The following is a 21,645-nucleotide window of genomic DNA, read 5'->3' as shown; positions in this document are numbered from 1 at the left end:
TATATTAAAAGAATCCAGGGGTTATTAAGATGTGAGGACCTCTTTAATGACTTTAAAGCACATCTAAATGATATTTAAAAACCCAAAACAGCTGGAGCTCTGTATCTGAAGCTGTGAAAGATCCTTTTCGTGGCTGGTTCTCAGGACCGGTGGATGTTTTCAAGGAGTTTTAAGCTTCGAGGCTGCCGGAGCGGCTCCTTTGTGCAGCTGGATTCAAATGCAGATCAGCCTGAGCCTCAGAGGGAGGATCAATGTGCTCTTTGTGCGCCCGGCTCACAGAGAGACGCCTCCGTCACATGAAGGAAGGTGTTGATTAGAGGGAGAGAGGCTGAGCACCAGGCTTAGTGCTCCTTTGTGAGCTCTAAAAAGCTGAAATCTCCTCGTCTGCTGAAAGTTGTTTCCTTTTTTCTTCCTCCATCCCCGTCTCAACCCATCTGTCTCCAGAAGATGACCACTTTGGTCCTGAAAGAGTCTCCCTCATCCTTAAAAACCAGAGAGGTGGTCCTGTTAATAAATAATCCCTGACAGATCTGTAAAACTCAGCCCACCTGCCAGAGAGTTCATCTAAAATAAAACTAAACTGAAAATCCTAAAATAAACTGAGGATAACGTCCGGATGTCTTCGAGCTGCTGGCGTTCAGTTTAGTTCAGTAAAACTTTATAAGAAGCTGAAAACCTACTGGAGTCACTGAAGGCTGGAGGTTGAACTGAACGATATCAAACATTTCATCACAATCATGTCACGTTTTATTCATCTGCATCCAATTAACTTTTCCCAGCTTCTTCAAACGCATCATTGACATTGATAAAGTGATTTAAAAATAAAAATAAAACCCCAAACACGTTCAGCATCAACCGTTGGACTCTGATGGTATTTATTCTGTTTTTGCTCACTTTATTTTACTTTAGGTTAATTTGTCCTTTTAGGAGTCTTGACCTATAAATAAATCTACAATTCAAATCAAAACCAAGACACTGAATGTGTCTAAAACTGTCTGATTCATATTGTTCCAGCAGGTAGATGGCTGTCTTCATGTCAGGAGAGAAGGAGTTCCTGTCTTCAAGTTGTGGCTGATTCTTAACTTTAGGTAAAAATTTTTTTTTAACAGGTTTAAATTTAATTTTTTATGTTTTAGATTCATAAGAGATCTTAAGTCTCTGTAGAAACAGAAGGTTTGACATAAAGATAAATAAAGATCCAACAACTTTGAACAGGAAGAGATCTCAGATTTCAGCCTCTAACTTCTTCATTCATGGGAGCCAAACAGAAACCCAAACGGTTCTCTGTTGTGAGGACAGAGTTTAATCTGCGGCTGAATCAAACTTTTTAAAATCTCAGAACATCTTCAGAAGCTTTTATTTTGGGATCAGTTTGTTGTTAAACAGGAAGACCTCCAGAGATCACCGCTTCCATTAAAAAAACCAAAGAAAAAAGTCCTGTAGAAATAAAAACCAGAGGAAGAAGGAGAGGCTGAGATAAAACAGCTTTATTGGAATATTTACAGACATGCAGTCACTTCAGTTAGTGTTAAACCTGAAAACTAAGTTAGTGCGGCGGATAACTCAGAAAAACTACAAGTTAAAGCAGAAAATCTGAACCATAATTCATCATTTTAGACACAACGAGACGAGCTGGAGACACAGAACCAACAAGACTGACTTCATCACATCAGAACAATTCACAATAATTCAAACAAACTTTAAAACTTTCTACTGATCTACGAAAGAACTGGTTAACAAACTCACTCCGACACTAAAAAAACTAAAGTTTCAGTCAGTTCTTCTTACCCACAGACACAAACTGAAGGTTTCCTTTGTAAACGTAAAAAACGGGACACGTTCATTAAATTTACATTTAACGGAAAAAACTGCAAAAATCTGGTTGATGAAACTAAAACTTTGGTAAAAGCAGCTTTTGATTTAAATATAGTCCAGAACCAGAACCAGAAACCGAACGGGCCGAGGGAGCTGCCAGGAGGAGAACGTTCTGCTTGGGTTCCACGGGTTCTACAATCACCTGGGTTCTCCTCATGTCTGGACTCTGAGGCAGGGGAGCTTGTTCTGGTCTCCCAAACAGCCTGAAGCACAGTGGTGGCAGCATCATGCTGTGGGGCTGCTTTTCTCCAGCTGGATGGAAACATGAAAACTCCAGATACCTTTTAAAATAATTAATAATGGCCTCATTCCTCACATCACAAAAACCTGCATTTAAACGTCTTAGATCCCCCGAAGCTGCACGTTTTCATCTTTAAATTTAACCGTTCTGACGGCCAGCGGCCATTTTTGTTCAGACTGGAAATAAGTTAAAGTTGCTGATAAAGAAGAAAGCAGGAAAAATGATTTTTGGTGTCTTTTAAATGTTGTAAAATTACAATAAAAATGGTTTAAACTTGAAACTAATTAGTTTATTTTCTGGATAAATGATTAAACATAAAAAATCTGAGAAGCTCGACTTCCTTTTTCTTTTTTAAATAAAATGTTTGGCTGTCGAGTTGGAACAAAGTTTGATTTTGACCCAAAGAAACTCAGTTTGACAAACTGTCTGAATTTAATTTAACCTTAAAAACTGCTCTTTCGTTTTTAAGCTGTGCTTGTTGTATAAATTTAAGGCTTTTTATTTCTCCCAGGTTTCGAACCTCTCCTGTAACCTTCCTCCACAGATCATCACCCTCCTCCTCCTCAGCCTGCGTGGCCCTTCATGTGAAACTTCAGCTGCGAACAGAACGTGAAGGTTTTCCCGCAGGTTTTGCAGGAGTACGGCTTCTCGCCCGTGTGGATCCTCATGTGGATCTTACAGTTCCCGTTGCTGCTGAAGCTCTTCCCACAGAATGTGCAGGAGTACGGCTTCTCTCCGGTGTGGCTCCTCATGTGCACGGCTAAATGGTAACGAGAGATGAACGTTTTGCCGCAGGTGAAGCACCACGGCCGCGCTTTCCCGGACTTCTGGCTTTCGGCTGCATGGATACTCATGTGGCCGCTGAAGACTCCTTTATAGGTGAAGGTTTTCCCACAGATGCCGCAGGAGTACGGCTGCTCGCCCGTGTGGCTCCTCATGTGGATCCTGCAGTAGCCGTTGCTGGTAAACTTTTTCCCACAGATCTTGCAGGAAAAAGGCTTCTCCCCGGTGTGGGTCCTCATGTGGATGATCAAATAACTCGGTTTGACAAACTTTTTGCCACAGGTGGGACAAGCGTGCCGCCGCTTGTCGGTGTTCTGGTTGCCCCCGGTGTGAGTTCTCATGTGGTACCGGAGTCTGTCGCTGGAGCTGAACTTCACTCCGCAGACCTTACAGGCGTACGGCGTCTCGCCCGTGTGGCCCCTCATGTGGATTTTAAGGCTGTTGTTGACAGTAAACCTTTTCCCACACAGTTTGCAGTAGAACGGCTTCTCGCCGGTGTGCGTTCTCACGTGGATGACCAGCTGACTTCGCTGGCAGAACTTTTTGCCACAGGTGGAGCAGCAGTGCTTCCACTGGTCGGGGTTCTGCTTCTCGCGGGTGTGGGTTTTAATGTGGGACTTCAGGTTGGCGTTCCGGGTGAAGGTTCTCCCACAGGTGGGGCAGGAATATGGCCTCTCGCCTGTGTGGATTTTGACGTGGTTTTTACAGGTTTTATTGCTGCCGAAGGTTTTCCCACACACCTTGCAGGAGAAGGGTTTCTCGCCCGTATGGCTTCTCATGTGGACGACCAAGTTGGCTCGAGTCGTGTACTTCTTCCCACACATCTTGCAGGAAAAGGGCTTCTCTCCCGTGTGGCTCCTCATGTGGATGACTAAATTATTCCGGGCAGAGTACCTTTTGTCGCAGATGGGGCAACAATGCTGCACTTTGTTGGAGCCGGGGCTCCGGACCGTGTGGGTGCTCAGGTGTCGGATCAGGAGGGAATTCTCGGGAAAAGTCTCCACGCAGATCGAGCACGGAAACGACCTCTCAGACGCTTCAGATCTGTCTGCGTCGTTACCGTGACGACCGTCCCCGTGCTCTGCGGTTCCATTGGACCCAGAATCCAGATCCTGGCTCTCAGACCCAGCAGAACTCTGACAGGCGAGCTGCTCACTGTCCGGTTCCGCTTCACTCTGGTCACTTTCTCCGTACAGAACCGTCACCAGAAACGGGTCGGACTCCTCCTTCAGCTGCAGCTCAGCTTCCTCTTGATTGGTGCAGAGTTCCTCATCTTCGTCTTTGACCTGGAGTGGTTCTGGTTCCTCCTCCTCTTCTTCTTCTTCTTCTTCTTCTTCTTCTTCTTTGATCCGCGAAGGTTCTGGTTCTGCTTCTTCGTCTTGCAGACCTAAAAGGACAAAATTATGAAGAAAGAAATGAAACATTAAACAGATTTGTTCAGATAAGGAAGGATCTTGGCCACACCGGGCCGGTTTCAGAACCAACGTGCTGATTCTGGCCCGGCTTTGTTCACATGAATGAAGGCGCTGATTGAAGAGGAAAATAACATCTGAAATCTGAGCCTTCCTCCTTCTCCTCCTCCTCCTCCTCCTCGCTTCGAGCTGCTTTAGAAAGCTTTCTGCAGCCAAGCGCTGAGCCTGGAACCCGGTCATTTTCACTCCAATCAGCGCCGTCATTCAGGCGAACAAAGCAGCTCTTTTGTGAGGCAGGCGAACAAAACAACCCTAACGGTTCTCCTTTGTGAGGAGAGGGAGTGTAATCAACATGTGAGGCTGGCTTATATAACACCTCCAGGAGCGCCGCTCTCTGTCTGAATGTAGATGAGAAGCAGAACGTCTGCAGAGACACGAGTCCAGCTGTTAGAAAAACATCCGTTAAAAATAATCAGTTTGGTTTTCAGGTCCTCTTTTCACCAAAACAGAAAGAATAACTGCTGCAGTAAAACTCGTGTTTCTAATAAACCAAGAATATATTCATCTAAGCTCTGACAGCATTTATAACCTGAACAATTAATAAAAACAGATGAATTTAATACAAATACTCTTTAAACCTGCAGAGATCCTGACAGTTACTGAGTCAGAGAACAGAGGAGTGACGCGTCTGCAGGTCGAACAGGACGGCTGTCCTCCCACTCCTCCAGGATGAGGGACACCTCCGAGGACCACGTGTTGGACAGAGAAGACAGGGGGGGGGCGAAGGACGCCGTCTAATCAAACAGGAAAGCCTGACCTCCAACAGAGGAGCTCTCAGGTTTCAGCTTTACAAAACGAACAAAGAGCCTCGAACCCGACCCATCCTCGGAGCAGAAACCAGCCTTTATTTTTACTTTGGTTCGACCGATTAACATTTAATAAACTGTTTACCTCCGATCTACTTCTATTGTGCTGTAATAATCCAGGAATCCTGTTTTATAAAGTTTAAACGTTGTGAGTTTAATTAAAGGCCTACCGTTCCCTGAAGGAATGCATATCGCCCGCCAACATCAACTTCAGCTATAATATTCATGATGTCACCATGAGATGTCAGAATGACCCTCAGCTACTACCACCTCAGTTTAAAGGTCAGAATCTGTTTGTTGTTGAGCAGCCATCTTGAATCAGGTTGGCTCAGTGACTGCTTTCTGCAAAGCTTTATTAACATTTATCCAATGGTTCATGGGATGCTTTGGTAACAGACAGACACACACACACAGAAGGGCAAAAACATGATCATCCACTAGATTCTTATTTTGAAGGACTGAACAGAGGTGAAGAGTAACAAAAAGCTGTTTGGTAGTTTAATCAATATAAACGCCCTAACTACACTGAGCTACATTAATAACACACTAATAAAACAGTTTTATTTAGAATAAACACAACATTTAATCAGAATAAACCAACATTCAGAGGCTCAGAGACAGCTCCACTCGAGGACAGTTTCAATGATTTTAACGTTTTTTTTAATTTTAGGCCGACATATTTCCAACAGACCACACCTGTTAAAACTAACATGCTCATACCTTTTATTACTGACAGTAGGGTCATTTTATAAAAGTCTCTTTTCTGTTAAAATTATGTTTTCTGATGAGGCACAGACGCGGCCACCTACAGCAGCCTCCGCTCGGTAACCTGGCCGCCGGCTCGTCTCTAACACCGGGTTCGGCTCTAAACGAGCCTCTGGCTGGTTCCGGAGCTACATACCGACTCTGTGCAGCTTGATCTCCGGGTTCCAGCTGATTTCCAGCAGCCTCCGCTGCCGGTCGAGCTCCTCTTCGTACCGCAGGATCGTCTTCTCGAACTCGGAGAAGATTTCCGCGGCGGCGGCGGTTAATCTGTCCCCGATAAACTCCCTCAGGTGATGAACTGAGGACATTTTCAACAGAAAAGCTGCTTTGACTTTCAGCTGTGGTCAGGAAACAACCGTCCTCCAGCCGACGAAGCGACAAACAACCCCTCTCCTGCCTCACATCTTCTCTCGGTGTTTAAATGGCGGCTGGGAAACAACCGGATGGTCCTTCAGCGCCGCCAAGCGGTCATTTTATTCTCTGCAGGCCCGACAGTTAAATGTTTTAAAGCCAACATAAATCTGGAGACGGACTGCAGGTAACGTTCTGAACTGGAGCACCTGAGATACAACCCTTCAGCAGGAGAACCACCACCTATCGGACCGGCACCGGCCTCCTCCTGCTGTCCCACCCGGGTCCTCCAGAGGTGAAGCTCCTCACAGACTCTGTGACATCATCGTAAAGCTCGGTGGTTCCTCTGGTGAAACGTGGGGCTCCGGTTCCGGACAGCATCACTCCAGACTGAGCTTCTTGTCGGTGTGGACACCAGCTACAGTTTGTCCGAGTCCAGGACCCGGACCGTCTGGACCTTCATGTGTTTCAGGACATCCTCTTGATTGGTGCAGAGCTCCTCCTCTTCATCTTTGACGTGTTTAGATTCTGGTTCCTCCTGCTCTTCATGGATGTGTTGAGGTTCTGGTTCTGGTTCCTCCCGGACTTCCTCTCCTGGTCGGTGCGGATCAGCTCCGTCTTGTGGACCGGTTCCTGCTGCAGGTCTGAAAGAACCACACGAGAAAACAAAGATGTTAAATATTAAACAGAAAGGTTCTGAACGGACCGGTCCAAACCTGCAGAACCCAGACTGGAGGGGGGTCTGTGTGGACCTCAGTTAATATGGTTCTGGTTCTGAGTGTTTGATCCAGCTGTGGTGGTTTCTCCCTCTCACCTGGACTGACAGGACTCGGACCTTTTAAAAAAATGTCTGCTGGGACGACACCTGATGATCCCACAGTTCTGGCAGGAAATGATGTTGTCCAATCATTAATTTAGGCTAAAAGTTAGTTATGGTTACAGTTATGTTTAGACAGACATGTAATTAAGTATTTAAAGTTATTATATTTTAGTTACAATGATCAGAGGAGCCCACTGAGTCAGGTTAATGTTAGACCCAGCCTGTTAGGAGCCTCTTCTCAGAAAACTCGGCGTAGCACCTAGCAAGATGGCGGCCACGAATCTCGTCCGGCGCCGTCAGTGGCAGGAAAACCTGTTTTTGTTAGCTTAGCTTCGGTTTGGCGTAACTTCTTTGACTTAGTGTCTCGTTTACTGTTTTTAAAACCCTGGCTGGTTCCCTCGGCCCGTTCCGGAGCTACATACCGACTCTGAGCAGCTTTATCTCCGGGTTCCGGCGGACATCCAGCAGCCTCCGCTGCCGGTCGAGCTCCTCTTCGACCCGCAGGATCGTCTTCTCGAACTCGGAGAAGATTTCTGCTGCAGCGGCTGTTAGTCTTTCACCTATAAACTCTCTGAGATGATAAACTGGCAACATTATTACTAAACGCTGCCTAAATATTCAACCAGGAAAAATGAAAAGTAGTCTTCCAACTGAAACCACTTCCGGTTTAATGGCGACTGCAGATTCAGCGCCCCCAGCGGCGGGGAGGGCTTAAAACAAGGACCGCATCAGTTTTTAATCGTTTATTTGAAACATTTACAAACATCAACACAGATTAATAAAAAAGGAAAATGTAACAAATGTAGTAAGTTCAGGAGTTAATAAATTTAGGATATCAGTTAGAAATAACAGAAAAGTCTTCAAATAAAGAAGTAAGCTGAAGGTGGGTGATAATGTTTCTGCTTGTGTGTTTCAGTAAATAATCACTGGATGAACACCTATAACTGACTAACCTCTGGAACCAAGCCAAATCAAGATGGCCGCCACAGTCAACTGACCTCAAGAAACACAAAAATGACTAAAACTCAGATAACTTTACAGATATTGATGCGGTGATAGCTGAGAGTAAATCACGTGTCGATTTTATTTTTTAGGGTTTGACCAAATCATCTAAACCTCCGGTGTGAAGGGAGGCGGGTGATATGCATTCTCCCTCCCCGCAGGACTGCTCGGCCTTTAATTTGAATGTTTCAGAGCTCGTCTAAAAACATGCACGCTGTGTTGAGACGGTACAGGTTGGACTGTCGGTTCAGCCCGTGTGGACCTTCATGTGAGTTTTCAGGTAAGAGTTCAAAGTGAAAGTTTTGCCACAGACTTCGCAGGAATATGGCCGCTCGCCCGTGTGGATTCTCATGTGCATTTTGCAGTTCCCGTTGCGGCTGAAGCGCTTCCCGCAGAAGCGGCACGAGAAGGGCCTCTCGCCAGTGTGGCTCCGGATGTGGATCACCAGGCTGTCCCGGGTCGTGTACCGCTTGTCGCAGATGGGGCAGCAGTGCTGCAGCTTGTCCGACGTCGGGCTCCTCGCCGTGTGGACCCTCATGTGCACCAGGAGGTTCGGGTGCTCCGTGAATGTTTCCCCGCAGATCAGGCAGGAGTACAGAACCCCGGACGTGTCGGAGCCGGAGGAAGTGGAAGACATGGAGGAGTCGTCGTCCGTTTCCGACTCGCTGAAGTCGCTGTCGTCCTGCAGAACCGTCACCATGATGGCGTCGGCCTCCTCCTTCACCTGCAGCTGACTGGTGCAGAGCTCCTCCTCCTCTTCTTTGATCCGGATCGGTTCTGTTGTCACCCAAGAATCGATGACCTGTGGAGGTTCTGGTGCCGCCCAATGTTTGATGACCCGTAGAGGTTCTAGTGCCGCCTGAGCTTCGATGACCCCTAGAGGTTCCGGTGCCGCCCGAGCTTCGATGACCCGTGGAGGTTCTGGTGCCGCCTGATCTGGACTGACGTGTGGAGGTTCTGGTTCTTCTGGTTCTACATCATCATGGATAGGTTCTGGTTCCACTTGCTCTACAGTGATCTCCAAAGGTTCTGGATGCTCTACAGTGATGTCCAAAGGTTCTGGTTGCTTCACAGCAACCTCCAAAGGTTCTGGTTCTGGCTGCTTCATGGTGGTCTGCGGAGGTTCTGGTTCCTTCCTCTCCTGGTCGATGACGATCAGGTTCATCTCGTGGGCCGCTTCATGCTGGAGTCCTGAGTGGATAAAATAATAAAAACAGAGAGGTTAAATGACGAACGGGCCGGATCGGACCGGACCTACAGGACTCTGACTGGACGGGGATTTCTGTGGACCTGGTTCTGTTTGGTAGTGGAACATCTCGGTTTAGTGCGTCGACCTCTTCTGTACATTTATTATTTTACTGGGTTCTGCTCAAAGTAAATCCAGAACCCGCCTCCATCACGGGCCTCTTTGTTCCCCTCTTAAAAGGAGACGATGTAAACTAACTTATATTACTATCAGATATTCATCTGGATTACAATATGGTTAAGATAAAGGCTGGAATCACTACATGAGGGCATTAAAAATAAGAAATTAGGACAAGTTATGTGAAATGACTTTAAATTTAGGGTCATATAGAAGTAAGAATTGGTTCAGATTAAGGCTAGGATCGCTGGCTAACTGAATCTGGTTATAAAGTAACATTTTAAACCAAACGCTCCAGTAAATACACGCATCCATTAGCTTTGTTAGCCTGTTAGCTTCGCTAGCCTCCTGATCCGGTTCCCCGGTTCGGTGGAACTTTGTGCGTCTTTGTTGGATCCAGGTTAACTCCCTGCCCTTAAACTCTGCCTGAACGAGCTTCTGCTTGGTTCACCCAGAGCTACATACTGATTTTCTTCGTTTTTTTCCCGTGTTTCCTGGTGGCGGAATCCAGCAGTCTGCGCTGGCGGTCGAGCTCCTCTTCGTACCGCAGGATCGTTTTTTCGAACTCGGAGAAGATTTCCGTCGCAGCGGCGGTCAGTCGCTCGCTGATGAACAGTTTCAGGAACCGAGCTGAAGACATTTTGTTTGGTTTATATACTCAAATCTGGTCAAACGGTGGAGAAAAGAAAAGAAGAACAGTCTACAGGCTGACGAGCTAAAACCGCAGCTTCTTCTTAAGCCGTTTAATGGCGGCTGACGCAGCGCCGCGGAGCTCTGGCGCCACCCAGCGCCGCGGAAGAGTTACTGCATGTAACGTTTATAATATTAATAAAAAAAAAAATTAAACAAAATAACTCGGAGGTTATTAAACTGCGAAGCTTATAATAAATAAACACCTACCTGTTGCTTTTAATGCTTTAAACTAAGACCATCCAACTTTTACCTGTTTTGGTGAAATCGTAACAAAAACGTTTGGTTATATTTTAAGATCTCATTTAATCTGTTAACACTCAGAGTGTGTTGTGGATGACTCTCAGCTACCACCACACTAAATGTTGTCTTAATATCTGTAAAAATGACTGCGTTATAACCAGCTACGGTCAATCAGCTGCAGATGTTTATCCACTGATGACTTTCTAAGTTTCATTAAAATCCATCCACTGGTTCCTGAGATATTTTGCTAACAGAGCAAACACAGATAAAGGTAAAACCATTATCGCCTACTTTTTAGCGTTAGCTGGTGGGTGATGTAGAGAGAAAACGTATCAGGATCTCCTCAGACGTCTTAAAAAGTTTACAGAACATGATTACAGATGAGGAGTCAGATGTGCTGAAAACGTCTCGTCTTGACCTGAAATAACAAAATATTAATTAAAAAACTGTAAGAACAGAACAAATCCTCCCGCCGACAACCTCATAAAGCTTTATTTGTGAATAAAATCAAACTTCTTGTATTTGAATACAAGAAACAAACTGATATGGTGGTTTTTTGTTGACGTCAGGACTCGTTTTTCTGGTTAATTTCTAGAAGAGGAAAGTTGTAAAAGTTGGCAGGAATGACAGACAGAAGAAAAATAAATTAAAATGTTATTTATAAAAGTAACAACAGCAACAGAAAAAACATGATATGTTTCTTTTTATTCAGTTCAAACTGAACAGTTTCACGTTTTTGTTTTAGTCCTTAAATCTTTCAGTTTTGTTTTTAATCGGCTAAAATTAAACTTTGTTGATATTAAAACTTGTTTTGAATTAAATCTTACAGTTTAAAAAAGTATTTCTAACATTTTAATGTTTTCCTAATATTTCGGCTCAGATTGTTTTGAATAAATTCTCAACATTTTGAACTTTTCTTTCAGAATCTGAACTTTGTTCTTATATCGTTTTTTTATCGTGTGGACAAAAACAGTTTGTTTAGAAACCTGAAAACTCTAAATCTGTTCTTGATTCTAAAGTTCTGGAGACAAAATTGATTTTAGACAGAAAACTGAGCTGTAATCTGAGTTTAATGTCCTGTTTTTAGCCTCAGAGGCAGAAGATGAATAAAAACAAACCAGGATGAGAATCTGCAGCTCAGTGAAGCTGAATTCTGTTCAGATTAAAAGTCGAGTTAAGATGATAAAAGTTTATAAAACTAAACCGATGAAAAGGACCAACTGGAGGACGGGATCAGACTGAGCCGGGTCCCGGGTCTCGGGGCAGAACTCAGCCCGTGTGGACCTTCATGTGGACCTTCAGGCTGGCGTTGCTGGTGAAACTTCGGCCGCAGCTCTGGCAGGAGAACGGCTTCTCGCCCGTGTGGATCCTCATGTGGACCTTACAGTTCCCGCTGATGCTGAACTTCTTTCCACAGAACCTGCAGGAAAAGGGCTTCTCCCCGGTGTGGCTCCTGGTGTGGATGGCTAAATCGTTCCGGGAAAAGAACTTCTTGCCGCAGGCGGGGCAGGAATGCTGCCGGGCGTCGGAGTTCTCTCCGGCGTGGATCCTCATGTGGTTCCGGAGTCTTTCGGTCCGAATGAACGTCTCCCCGCAGGTCTGGCAGGAGAACGGCCGCTCGCCCGTGTGGATCCTCATGTGGATGGCTAAGTTGTTGCTGGCGGTGTACTTCTTGTCACAGACGGGACAGCAGTGCCGCCGCCGCCGGCCGGGTTCTGGGTTCTGGACCGCGTGGACCTTCATGTGGCTCATCAGGAGGGAACTCTCAGAGAACGTTCCCCCACAGATCCTGCAGGAACAAGTTCCAGATCCATCAGGACTGTGACTGCGCTCCAACGTCTTCGACCCTGAATCCTGATCCAGGTCCAGGTCCTGGTCCTGGTCCTGGTCCTGGTCCTCAGGTCCGGCAGACCTCTGAGAGACGGGCCGCTGCCTGTCTGGTTCTGATTCACTCAGGTCACTTCCCTCAAACAAAGTCACTGTAAACGTGTCGCTCTCCTGCTTCGGGTGGAGCCGCTCCTCCTCCTCCTCCTCTTTGATCTGTGGAGGTTCTGGTTCTGGTTCTGGTTCCTGCTGGTCTGTGAGGATCCGCTCCGTGTTGTGGTCCGGTTCCTGCTGCAGGTCTGAAAGGACAAAAAAGACAGAAGGAAGACATGAACGGACCGGAGCGAACCCACAAACATGAATTTTGATTCATCATTCATTCATGACCGATTCATCAGCAGATAATTCAGTCCTGCAGCTCGATCAGTCCTCTCCTCTCCCATAGCTGCTGTAAAGATTATAGATTATAATCCAGTCAGGTGGTGACGGAGGAGGACGAGAATCCTCTCCAGATCTCAACGTGAGAAGAAACACAAAACATGTCGTCTAACCATCGATTATTCCTCTTCTTAAAAATCACACAAACAGTAAGCGCTGTAGGTTCTGATCCGGACCCGTTTTCCACCTTAAGTGTCCCTCAAAGACGAATAAAGCTCCAGAAGTTACGTTGATAGTTCTGCAGAGGAGGACAAAGATGTCTCCTGACTCTAAACAAACGGCCTAAAATCAACCCTCAGGAGAGAAATAATAACAGTAACCGTGCACACGTTCCCAGAGTCTAAATTAAAATAAAATAATGCAGATTTAAAGTTTTCTGTCGCCACGCATTCGTCTACTGTGGGGCTACAAAAGGATGAATAAGAGTTCCTGTTTCAGCTGTTTTTTTTTCTTTTAACCCTCAGTTGGACAGAAACAGGCTGCTGACAGGAAGTGACCAAAATAACTTATAGACAGAGAGGAAACATTTAAATTAATCTGTTTCTATAAAAACTAACATCTGATGTTTGATTAATCCTCATCATGAACTCGATTAAAAGGTTAATTTCTGCGATCTCATCTGAAATCAGCTGATGAGAAACGTGTCGAACTCATCGATTATCAGACATCTGAAGTCTTTATTCAGCTAAAAGATCCTGAAATAAAAAAAGCTTCAATACTTTTAGAGGAAATCTCAGGTTGGTCACCTCCTGTTTCTAATAAAGACCCTGGTAGGGAAATATGTAAATATATTTTATTTTTCAAAATCTCTTCATTATCTTTAATAACATTCATCATTATTGTAAAAAGTCATTCATTTGGGTTTATTACAGAGCTCCTTGTCTCAGAAGGAAACATGTCAAATATAATTAAATTTTGAAACAAGGTGTTATTTTGGTCCATTTCTGACAGAAACTGTGACTCTCTGTTTGTCAGTGAATAAAACAAATATTTTATAATAATATAAATGATTTCTGGGGATTAAAGAGCAACAGACGTGAAAAAAAAATTAATAAAACCCGAAACATTTTTCTCCAAACGCTCCAGTAAATACACGCAGCCATTAACTTTATTAGCTTAGCTAGCCTGTTAGCTTAGCCTCACAAACTTGTCCGGTTCGGAGTAAATCTGTGCGTTTCTGCCGACTTCCGGGTTCGTTTCCTGTTTCTGAATTGTGTCGAAAAGAGCTTTCAGACGGTTCATTCAGACCGTCTTCGTCTCAGAGCTACATACCGATTATTTTGAGCTTTTTCCCCGGGTTCCAGCGGACATCCAGCAGCCTCCGCTGCCGGTCGAGCTCCTCTTCGTACCGCAGGATCGTCTTCTCGAACTCGGAGAAGATTTCCGCGGCGGCAGCGGTTAATTTGTCACCGATAAACTCCCTCAGGTGATGAACTGAGGACATTGTTACTGAAAACTGATTAAATATTAAATTAAAAAACGAAAACACAACCACCGGACCCAAACAGCAGCTTTTTTCTGTTGTTTAAAGGCGACTGGAAAACAACGCGCCGCCGCTTTAGCGCCACCCAGCGGCCTGGAGGCCAACTACAAAAATAAAACTGAAGATTATCTGCTGTTAGTTCTTTATTTACAACATTTAAATATTAAAACACATTACCTAAATTAAATCGAGCTATAACATAAGGGGTAATAACTTGTGAAGCTCTCAGTTTAAAATAATAAAAGAAAAAATAAAGAAGATAGTCAGGGTATTAAAGGTATAAATGTAATTTAATCATCTGTGACTTGATCATACAGCTGCTACAAACCTGGAAAAAATAAAAACACTCTGTTATAGTTAGGGAAAGATGTACACCTAACCTTTCAGTCAATTAATCAATAAATGACAAGAAGAAGGTAAAACAGCAAATGAATTAAAGAAATGTCCAAAAAAAACCCAACAAAACTATCCGTACAAAGTACAAATAAAAATAACTTAAATTTTATCTAATATATTGTTTGAACAGTTCAAAATAAACAAAATAAAGCCTCATGAACACTTTATTTTTTTATATTTTTGTAAGTATTAAGGTGTAATGCCTGTTTTTAATCAGCTAAAAGTACAATAACATTTTGAAGCTTTTATAGCAAATAATCATCAACTCAACACATTTTGTTAAAAATGTCCGAATTAGAAAACTGTAGCTAAAAGCTAAATGTAAAAAAAAGCTAAATATAGCTTAGATTACAGCTAAAAGCAGCAGAATGGAAAAAACTGAAGCAGATTTCAGAGTTAAAACTTTTACAAAGTAAAAAAGATTAAATCTTATTATCTTGACTGAGTCGAACATTTTGATGTGAAAATCTAAAACAAGAATTATAACAAATAAAACTCTTTGAATGTGGAGAGGATTCAAGTCTTTTCTGACTTTTTTTCTACACATTGGCTCAAACTTTGTGAACCTTCACGTGAGACTTCAGATAATCGTTACGGACAAAACTTTTCCCGCAGGTTTGACAAGAAAACTGCTTATTTTCTTCATGGATTTTCATGTGAGACGTCAAATGATCTCTACGGATAAAATGTTTCGCACAGATTTGACAGGTAAACGTCTTGACACCCGAGTGCAGCCTCATGTGACGCTTTAGAAGCGAGGCTTGGTTGAATCTTTTCCCACAGGTTTCACAGAAAAACGGCTTCTCCCCGGTGTGGATCCTCATGTGGACTTTAAGGCTGTCTTTAATACTGAACCCTTTTCCACAAACTTCACAAGGAAAGGGTTTCTCCCCAGTGTGGCTCCTGATGTGGATAATTAAATAACTGCAGGCGGAGAACCTCTTCCCGCAGATGGGGCAGCAGTACTGCAGCTTGCCGGAGGTCGGGTTCCTGGCTCTGTGGACCTTCATGTGACAGCTCAGGTGTGCCTTCCTACTGAACGTTCTCCAACAGATCGGACAAGAAAACAACCCCTCTGCTGCTCCTGATTTGGCGGCCTCGTTACCACGATGACCGTCCGTGAGATCCACCTTCTTTAGCGCCCGCTCTGTGTTGTCATCGGGCCATGAAAACGGGTCCTGGTCCTCAGGTCCAGCAGAACTCTGAGAGGCGAGCTGCTCCCCGTCTGGTTCTGGTTCTCTTTCTTCACACAGAACCGTCACCAGAAACGGATCGGTCTCCTGCTTCAGGTGGAGCTGATCTTCTTCCTCCTCCTCTGCTTCTTCTTCTTTGATCTCTGGAGGTTCTGGTTCTCGATCCTCCTGTTCTTCTTGGTTCTGCAGAGGTTGCAGTTCTGGCTCCTCCTGCTCTCCTTTGATCCATGGACGTTCTGGTTCCTCCCAGTCCAGGCTGGAGTTCCTCTCCTGGTCTGTGAGGATCAGCTCCGTCTTGTGGACCGGTTCCTGCTGCAGGTCTGAAAGGACAAGATGATAAAGAGGTTAAATATTAATCAGAACCGTTCAGATGCTCAGAGCCGACGTTCAGAGGTGGATCTCCTCAGAGCCGACGTCTCTGAGGAGATCCACCTCACACAGCGGCGCTGTGAGGCAGAACCTTCATCCTCAGAAGTGCTGGTACTGGAGAATGCAAACAAAGACGGGCCGTCGGGGTGTGAGTCCCACACAGATCACCTCCACCCGGTGCCCTCCTGTCAGATGTGCGTTCTCCGCTGAAGGACACAGATGACCTGCGTCTCCTGATGTTATCTTGTGAAACCTGACTGAGTTCCTGACAGCGTGGTTGAACTACGAGGACACCAGCTCTTCAGAGCGGACAGATCTGCTGAGGTTTGTGTAACTACTCGACCACGCAGAGCCATGATCTGCTGATCTGGAATTAGCTGCTGTTTCAACCAGATCCTGACGCTAAGGAGGCTAAAAATCCATCCAGATGGAGGCTTTATCAGAGCTGCAGACTTCAATAAATCACAGTTAGAATGTCACACACAGAATGACTTCTGCTCCACCAGGTTTACGCCAACATGGCAGCCCCTCTCCCCCACATGGGTCAATGAATCACCTCTCATTGTTCTCAGAGTATTCACCTTTTATTACACACGTCAGACCTGCTGATGCTAATTCCATCCTATAGCAGCACTTCAGACTGGAGGCTTTCTGCTAAAGAGGCTACCGCTGAAAAATCACACCACCTCTGTTCTGAGGTCACATCAAAACCTGCATCAACAAAAACCTCCAGAATCTCCAAACCAAGAGCCCCAGATCCCTGCAACACATCCAGGATCATCCTCAGGAGATCCTCCAGGAAGGCTCATTTTGTTAGGAATAACACAGCCCCTCTCAGGAAGCCCTTTCCTCATGTGACAACCAAACATTAATAAACTCCTCAAACAACGTGCTCTGCTATAGCTGCGTTAGCTTAACTACCCGCTAATGAAGCTAAGCTAACAGTCAGTTCGGTGTAACTTTGTGACTTCCGGCTTCATTTCCTGTTTCTTAACTGATCATAAAAGCGTCTCTGGTTATCTGCTCGTTATCTCCTGGTTACCTGCTGGTTCCCTCGGCCCGTTCCGGAGCTACATACCGACACTGAGCTGCTTTATCTTCGGGTTCCAGCGGACATCCAGCAGCCTCCGCTGCCGGTCGAGCTCCTCTTCGTACCGCAGGATCGTCTTCTCGAACTCGGAGAAGATTTCCGCGGCTGCTGCGGTTAATCTGTCACCGATAAAATCCCTCAGGTGATGAACTGAAATCATCCTGACTGAAAACAGAGAGCTGATGAAACCAGAAACAGGAAACAGTCAACATGAATCCGCCGCTTCTTGTTGAATGACGGCAGGAAAACAGCCTGACGTCACTCCGGCGCCACCCAGCGGCCTGGAGCCGAACTGCGGCTCCCCTAAAGATCAATTAGAGACAAGTTTTTAATCTTATCAGGTTTATTACAAGTTACAAAACCAGTAATTTCACCTCCTTCCTTAATGAGGTTCCTGTGGAGGGAAAATCAAACTCTGGTTTCCATTTTGTGTCAATGTTGACCTTATTAATTCTTTAAAACTGTAGTTAAATTAGATTTTATTTCTTTGTACAACCTGATTTTCTGCAGAAACCTCCAGTTTAAAACTCTTATTTATTTATTTACCCGCTAGATTTTTAAGGTTACACCTGTTTCAGTTTTACAAAGACATTCCTGTTGTTTTAGTCTTAAGACTTTTGATTGTATTGCCAGTTTAGTCACACACACAAACATATTTGTTGCCTCTCAGAGACCAGCACTTTTTGTTTTGTGTTATTTAGACTGAAATGGAGAATAAAAATGGCTGCTCTAACGTGGATGGAGTTCTCCTGAACCTCCAACAGGTGGCGGTCAATATTCAGGCATTCAAGCTGCTGCATTTTATATTTTAATACTGCAGCATTGATAACTTTAAAGCTTGACCTTCCAGAGTTTGATTGTTGGGATAAAATCAGAATTATTACAGTTATTTAATTCAGCAGTTTGTGGGTGAATAACCAGTGGTGGTATGTTGTTTGTAATTTGTTTTTTAAAGCCTAAAACAGGAAAAAGTCAAGGAATAAAGAACCATCAGCTGACAGGAGGAGTTTAAGGTGGACTGAGGTTAAAGTTAAATGACAACAAAAGGAGAAGACAAACAGGCGTTGATGCGTTTATTGTTTCTGTAATGCTTCATAGAATAACCTGCAGCATCTTTGTTGCTTCTTTAATAAATCCAAACCTCCAGACCTTCTCAGTTCCCGTCATGAACCCTGAGTTTGTGCTGGTGAATAATTCATATCTCCTCCCCCAGTGGTGCAGCAGGCGGTGGGTGTTTGTTTTATCTGCTCCCTGCCTGTCTGGGTTTTATTGACAGAGCGGCTGACAGCAGCCAGAGCACGGAGGAGGAGGAGGAGGAGGAGGAACCTGCAGGAGGTGTAGGAGGAGCTCACAGAGCAGCACAGGTTCTCAGGTGTGGATCGTTTGTTCCTGCAGAAGAAACAAAATGTCATTAAAAATAATTACACAACAAAAGCACAACCCAACTCAGGAAGAGTGTAAACACAAACAGGACGCCGCGAGCTGCAGATAAAATATAAACTCATATTTTATTCATTTTAAACATCAAATGTTGAAACGAAGAAACGGATCCGTTTTTAGGAAACAAATAAAGGTCATTTAGAATTTTTGCTGCCATGTTGTTTTTAGAAAGTAGAGGCTTTGACCTTTGACCTTTAACCTGCTGACTGAGGCCTGTAGAGGATGAGATGGAGCTCATTGCACGGTCTGACCTTCAGGGTGAATCTGTTTTCTTGTGAATAATCTTTCTCTCTGTAGAACGATGGACTCCAGATGACCTTTGACCCTTCCCAGGTTGATGGTCAGCAGCAGCTGCTCCTCTGAGGTCATTGCTGATGTCTTTCCGCCCTGGCGTCGTGCCAACATCCACTTGGAGCTCCAGAGCAGCAGAACCTGCTGATGATGATGGAATCAGTTTATCCACATGTTTAACATTTTAACTCTGTTTTTGTTAAATAATGTAACTTTAAAGGTGTTATTGTTGATCTGAGGCTGGATTTATTTTATTTTAAGACTCGGTAAAAGACCACATGGTCCTTTTGTTATCATCTGATACATAAAACCTGTGAGCTAATTGAATTCAGTTAATAGAATAACTAATGAGAGCTTATTAATGGAAGGGTTCCTTCTCATCCTGTCTGCCTCTGAGCTCAGCTCCTCCAAACTGATTACCGGCGCTCTGCAGCCAGACAGGATGTCAGCCCGTGGCCCGGCCGCCTCCTCTGGGCTCACTGCCGTTGGATGGAGAGGTAATTGGGAGGAGAGGCAGAGGTGGATCCACAACTTAACCTGAGCGAGGCGGTAATGAGCTCCGGCTGCCGGGGCGCCTCGCCTGAGGGCCGGCAGGAAGCTCATCAGCCTGCCGGGCATCATTCACACCACCTATTTATGCCTTTTTACACAGAAATATATCCTATCTGAGAATCATTATGTCACTGGATGTTTTCAAAAAGAGGTGACAGGTGACAGTTTCTACCGGTGTGCAGCAGTAAATTGCCCCAGCGGGGCTGACGAGGTGCTGAGGAGGATTTCTGACCTCGTAAAGCATCACATGACGTCAGAACACCAACAGTTCCTCTGTCACATGAAAACTCGGGCAGATTTTATTCAAATTAAAGCTGCACTGATGAATGAAGCTGGTTTTCAGTCAGTCAGAGACAGAAACGTCTAAATAAAGGGTTAAAGCGCTCACTGTTCTCCATTTGTCCTTCCAGCAGCGTTTAAACATCCTGACAGTGAATCGTTTGGATAAATAAAAATCAGCCCACAGACTCTCAGCTGGACTGAGGGCTGGGCTTTGACTGGACCTCCAGAACCTTCAGCTGGTTCTCCTTAAACCAGCTGAAGGTTCTTCAGCAGCTGGTTTCCACAGGAAGGTGGACCTCAGATCTGAGGACTCCTACAGGTTCCTCCGTCTTTCCTTCAACGATGCTGAGCAGTTTCTCAGTCCCTGCTGAGGAAAAAGAGCCCCACAGCATGAAGCTGCCACCACCGTGCTTCACTGTAGTGATGGTGTTCTCATGATGAGAAGCAGACATGGAGTTTTTATTAAAACCTGAAAAAGTTCAGTTCTCGTCTCATCTGAGCTCAGCAGCTTCTTCAGTGACTTTATGCACCAACATCTATTCTTCTATGCATGAAACTTAAACATTATGTCCACTTTTATAAGTTTTAGAAAGATAAATAAGAGTTTTGATCTGCTGTGATGAATTATAGATGTTCAGTTTGTTGTTGACCCTTCAAATAATAAAAAAAAAACATTCACATTTCATATATTTTTACGCCTAAAGGTTGCAGACAAACTGAACACCTCCTGGTTGAGCCTTCAGGTCAAATCTAGACGTTGAGGATCTCTCAGTATTTCAGATACTTTCCTGATCATTTACTCCTCCCTTCTGTAACGAATAAACATGTTTTTAGTCCTCTTTGCTGACGCTGCAGCACTTTTTTCTGCTCCGTCTTTAGTTCATTTATTGCCTCGTCTTGTAAACGTCACAGCAGATAAAGGAGAAACACAAGAGGCAGAGCTGTTCTGTGGCTGGCCTTTAATTTATGTACCCAGAGAAATTCTGAACCTGTGAACACATTTAATCTGAGAGAAACTCCTCGGGTTACTGGAGTGTTTCTGGCACAGAAGAAGTGTTCACCCTCTGAAGGAGAAAATGAAAACGTCTTAATGGAGCTCCTCGTTTCCTCCGTCACCCCGGGCTTCTTCAGCAGCCTGAAGAGTCCGATTGTGCTCAGCCAATGCATAACAAACAGCCGGGCTGAGGGGCTGAGTGCAATCACTCCACGGCGGCGTCTCCGGCTCCTTCTCGCTCTGAAGCAACAGAATAAATCAGGATGATGGTTGGTGTGATTGGAGCTCCTCACGCTCGTCTGCAGGGTTTATTAATGTTGTTCCTGATGGTACAGGTGAAACTCAGGTGAGCAGAGGCAACATCCCGAGAACACGGCGGAGTCTGAGGCTATAAAAAGCTGCGCAGCTGAAAGGAGACAACCTGCAGAGGCTGATTGGAGTCATAATTACCTTCAGCTGGAACCCAGAATCACAGGAACGCTGAAACCTGCGAGGAGGAAATGTAACCTCGTTTCAAGATTTATGCATAAAAATAAAACACAGGCTGCAGCAGACACCCAGTATAAGATTTACTTTAAGACTTTATGATCATAAAACCTGAATTATCTTTAATTTTTGTCCAGTTTATGTTTAATGTTTCAGCGTTGGACTCTTTAATGCAGTTAATTCTTTGTAATAAAGTGGAGTTAAGCAGTTTAGTGGTGTTACTCACCCCAGCATCCGCCCTCTGACCCCCCCGTTTGACTCTTCATCATCTGACATCAACTCGTGAGGATGAACCCTCTCCCCTGGAGATATTTTATTCTGCAGGGGTTTACCTTTCAAAATAAAGCTCAGGCAGTAACTGAATTAAATCCACTCGAGTCGAACCGTCATCCTCCT

The 21,645-nt window shown here is 44.7% G+C and overlaps 3 protein-coding genes across 3 annotated transcripts; all 3 read right to left on the bottom strand.

Annotated features, from left to right (window-relative positions):
• Window positions 1-1,470: 1,470 nt before the first annotated feature.
• On the bottom strand, window positions 1,471-14,225 carry LOC119618052 (zinc finger protein 62 homolog). Its single transcript, XM_037981908.1, has 9 exons — window positions 13,946-14,225; window positions 11,683-12,534; window positions 9,944-10,108; window positions 8,429-9,306; window positions 7,765-7,823; window positions 7,536-7,684; window positions 6,769-6,937; window positions 6,079-6,284; window positions 1,471-4,286 (listed from the first exon to the last, which is right to left on the bottom strand). The coding sequence occupies exons 1-9, from the start codon at window positions 14,115-14,117 to the stop codon at window positions 2,680-2,682; spliced, it is 4,257 nt and encodes a 1,418-aa protein (XP_037837836.1). The 5' UTR covers window positions 14,118-14,225; the 3' UTR covers window positions 1,471-2,679.
• Window positions 7,842-10,247, bottom strand: LOC108249633 (zinc finger and BTB domain-containing protein 49). Its single transcript, XM_025002236.2, has 2 exons — window positions 9,944-10,247; window positions 7,842-9,306 (listed from the first exon to the last, which is right to left on the bottom strand). Exons 1-2 carry the CDS (start codon window positions 10,116-10,118, stop codon window positions 8,363-8,365), a joined length of 1,119 nt encoding a protein of 372 aa, XP_024858004.1. The 5' UTR covers window positions 10,119-10,247; the 3' UTR covers window positions 7,842-8,362.
• A 202-nt stretch (window positions 14,226-14,427) lies between the features above and the next one.
• LOC108249632 (zinc finger protein 846) lies at window positions 14,428-17,427 on the bottom strand. The gene is made up of 2 exons (XM_017439123.3): window positions 17,193-17,427; window positions 14,428-16,065 (listed from the first exon to the last, which is right to left on the bottom strand). Exons 1-2 carry the CDS (start codon window positions 17,362-17,364, stop codon window positions 15,104-15,106), a joined length of 1,134 nt encoding a protein of 377 aa, XP_017294612.3. The 5' UTR covers window positions 17,365-17,427; the 3' UTR covers window positions 14,428-15,103.
• Window positions 17,428-21,645: the final 4,218 nt, after the last annotated feature.

This window comes from Kryptolebias marmoratus, linkage group LG20 (genome assembly GCF_001649575.2).
Source record: "Kryptolebias marmoratus isolate JLee-2015 linkage group LG20, ASM164957v2, whole genome shotgun sequence".
Taxonomy (NCBI): domain Eukaryota; kingdom Metazoa; phylum Chordata; class Actinopteri; order Cyprinodontiformes; family Rivulidae; genus Kryptolebias; species Kryptolebias marmoratus.
Note: the sequence above shows the minus strand (reverse complement) of the source record. Positions and strands in the feature narration are given on the sequence as shown.

What these genes read in the sequence shown, in the direction of transcription:
- LOC119618052 (XM_037981908.1), bottom strand. Translation starts at nt 14,117, where the DNA reads ATGTCCTCAGTTCATCACCTGAGGGAGTTTATCGGTGACAAATTAACC. An exon ending in GATAAAGCTGCTCAGAGTCG is followed by an intron (nt 6,938 to 7,535) that starts GTATGTAGCTCC and finishes TGGTTCTTTCAG; the next exon opens with ACCTGCAGCAGGAACCGGTC. An exon ending in GATCAAGCTGCACAGAGTCG is followed by an intron (nt 4,287 to 6,078) that starts GTATGTAGCTCC and finishes TTGTCCTTTTAG; the next exon opens with GTCTGCAAGACGAAGAAGCA.
- LOC108249633 (XM_025002236.2), bottom strand. Translation starts at nt 10,118, where the DNA reads ATGTCTTCAGCTCGGTTCCTGAAACTGTTCATCAGCGAGCGACTGACC. An exon ending in GAAAAAAACGAAGAAAATCA is followed by an intron (nt 9,307 to 9,943) that starts GTATGTAGCTCT and finishes TTATCCACTCAG; the next exon opens with GACTCCAGCATGAAGCGGCC.
- LOC108249632 (XM_017439123.3), bottom strand. Translation starts at nt 17,364, where the DNA reads ATGATTTCAGTTCATCACCTGAGGGATTTTATCGGTGACAGATTAACC. An exon ending in GATAAAGCAGCTCAGTGTCG is followed by an intron (nt 16,066 to 17,192) that starts GTATGTAGCTCC and finishes TTGTCCTTTCAG; the next exon opens with ACCTGCAGCAGGAACCGGTC.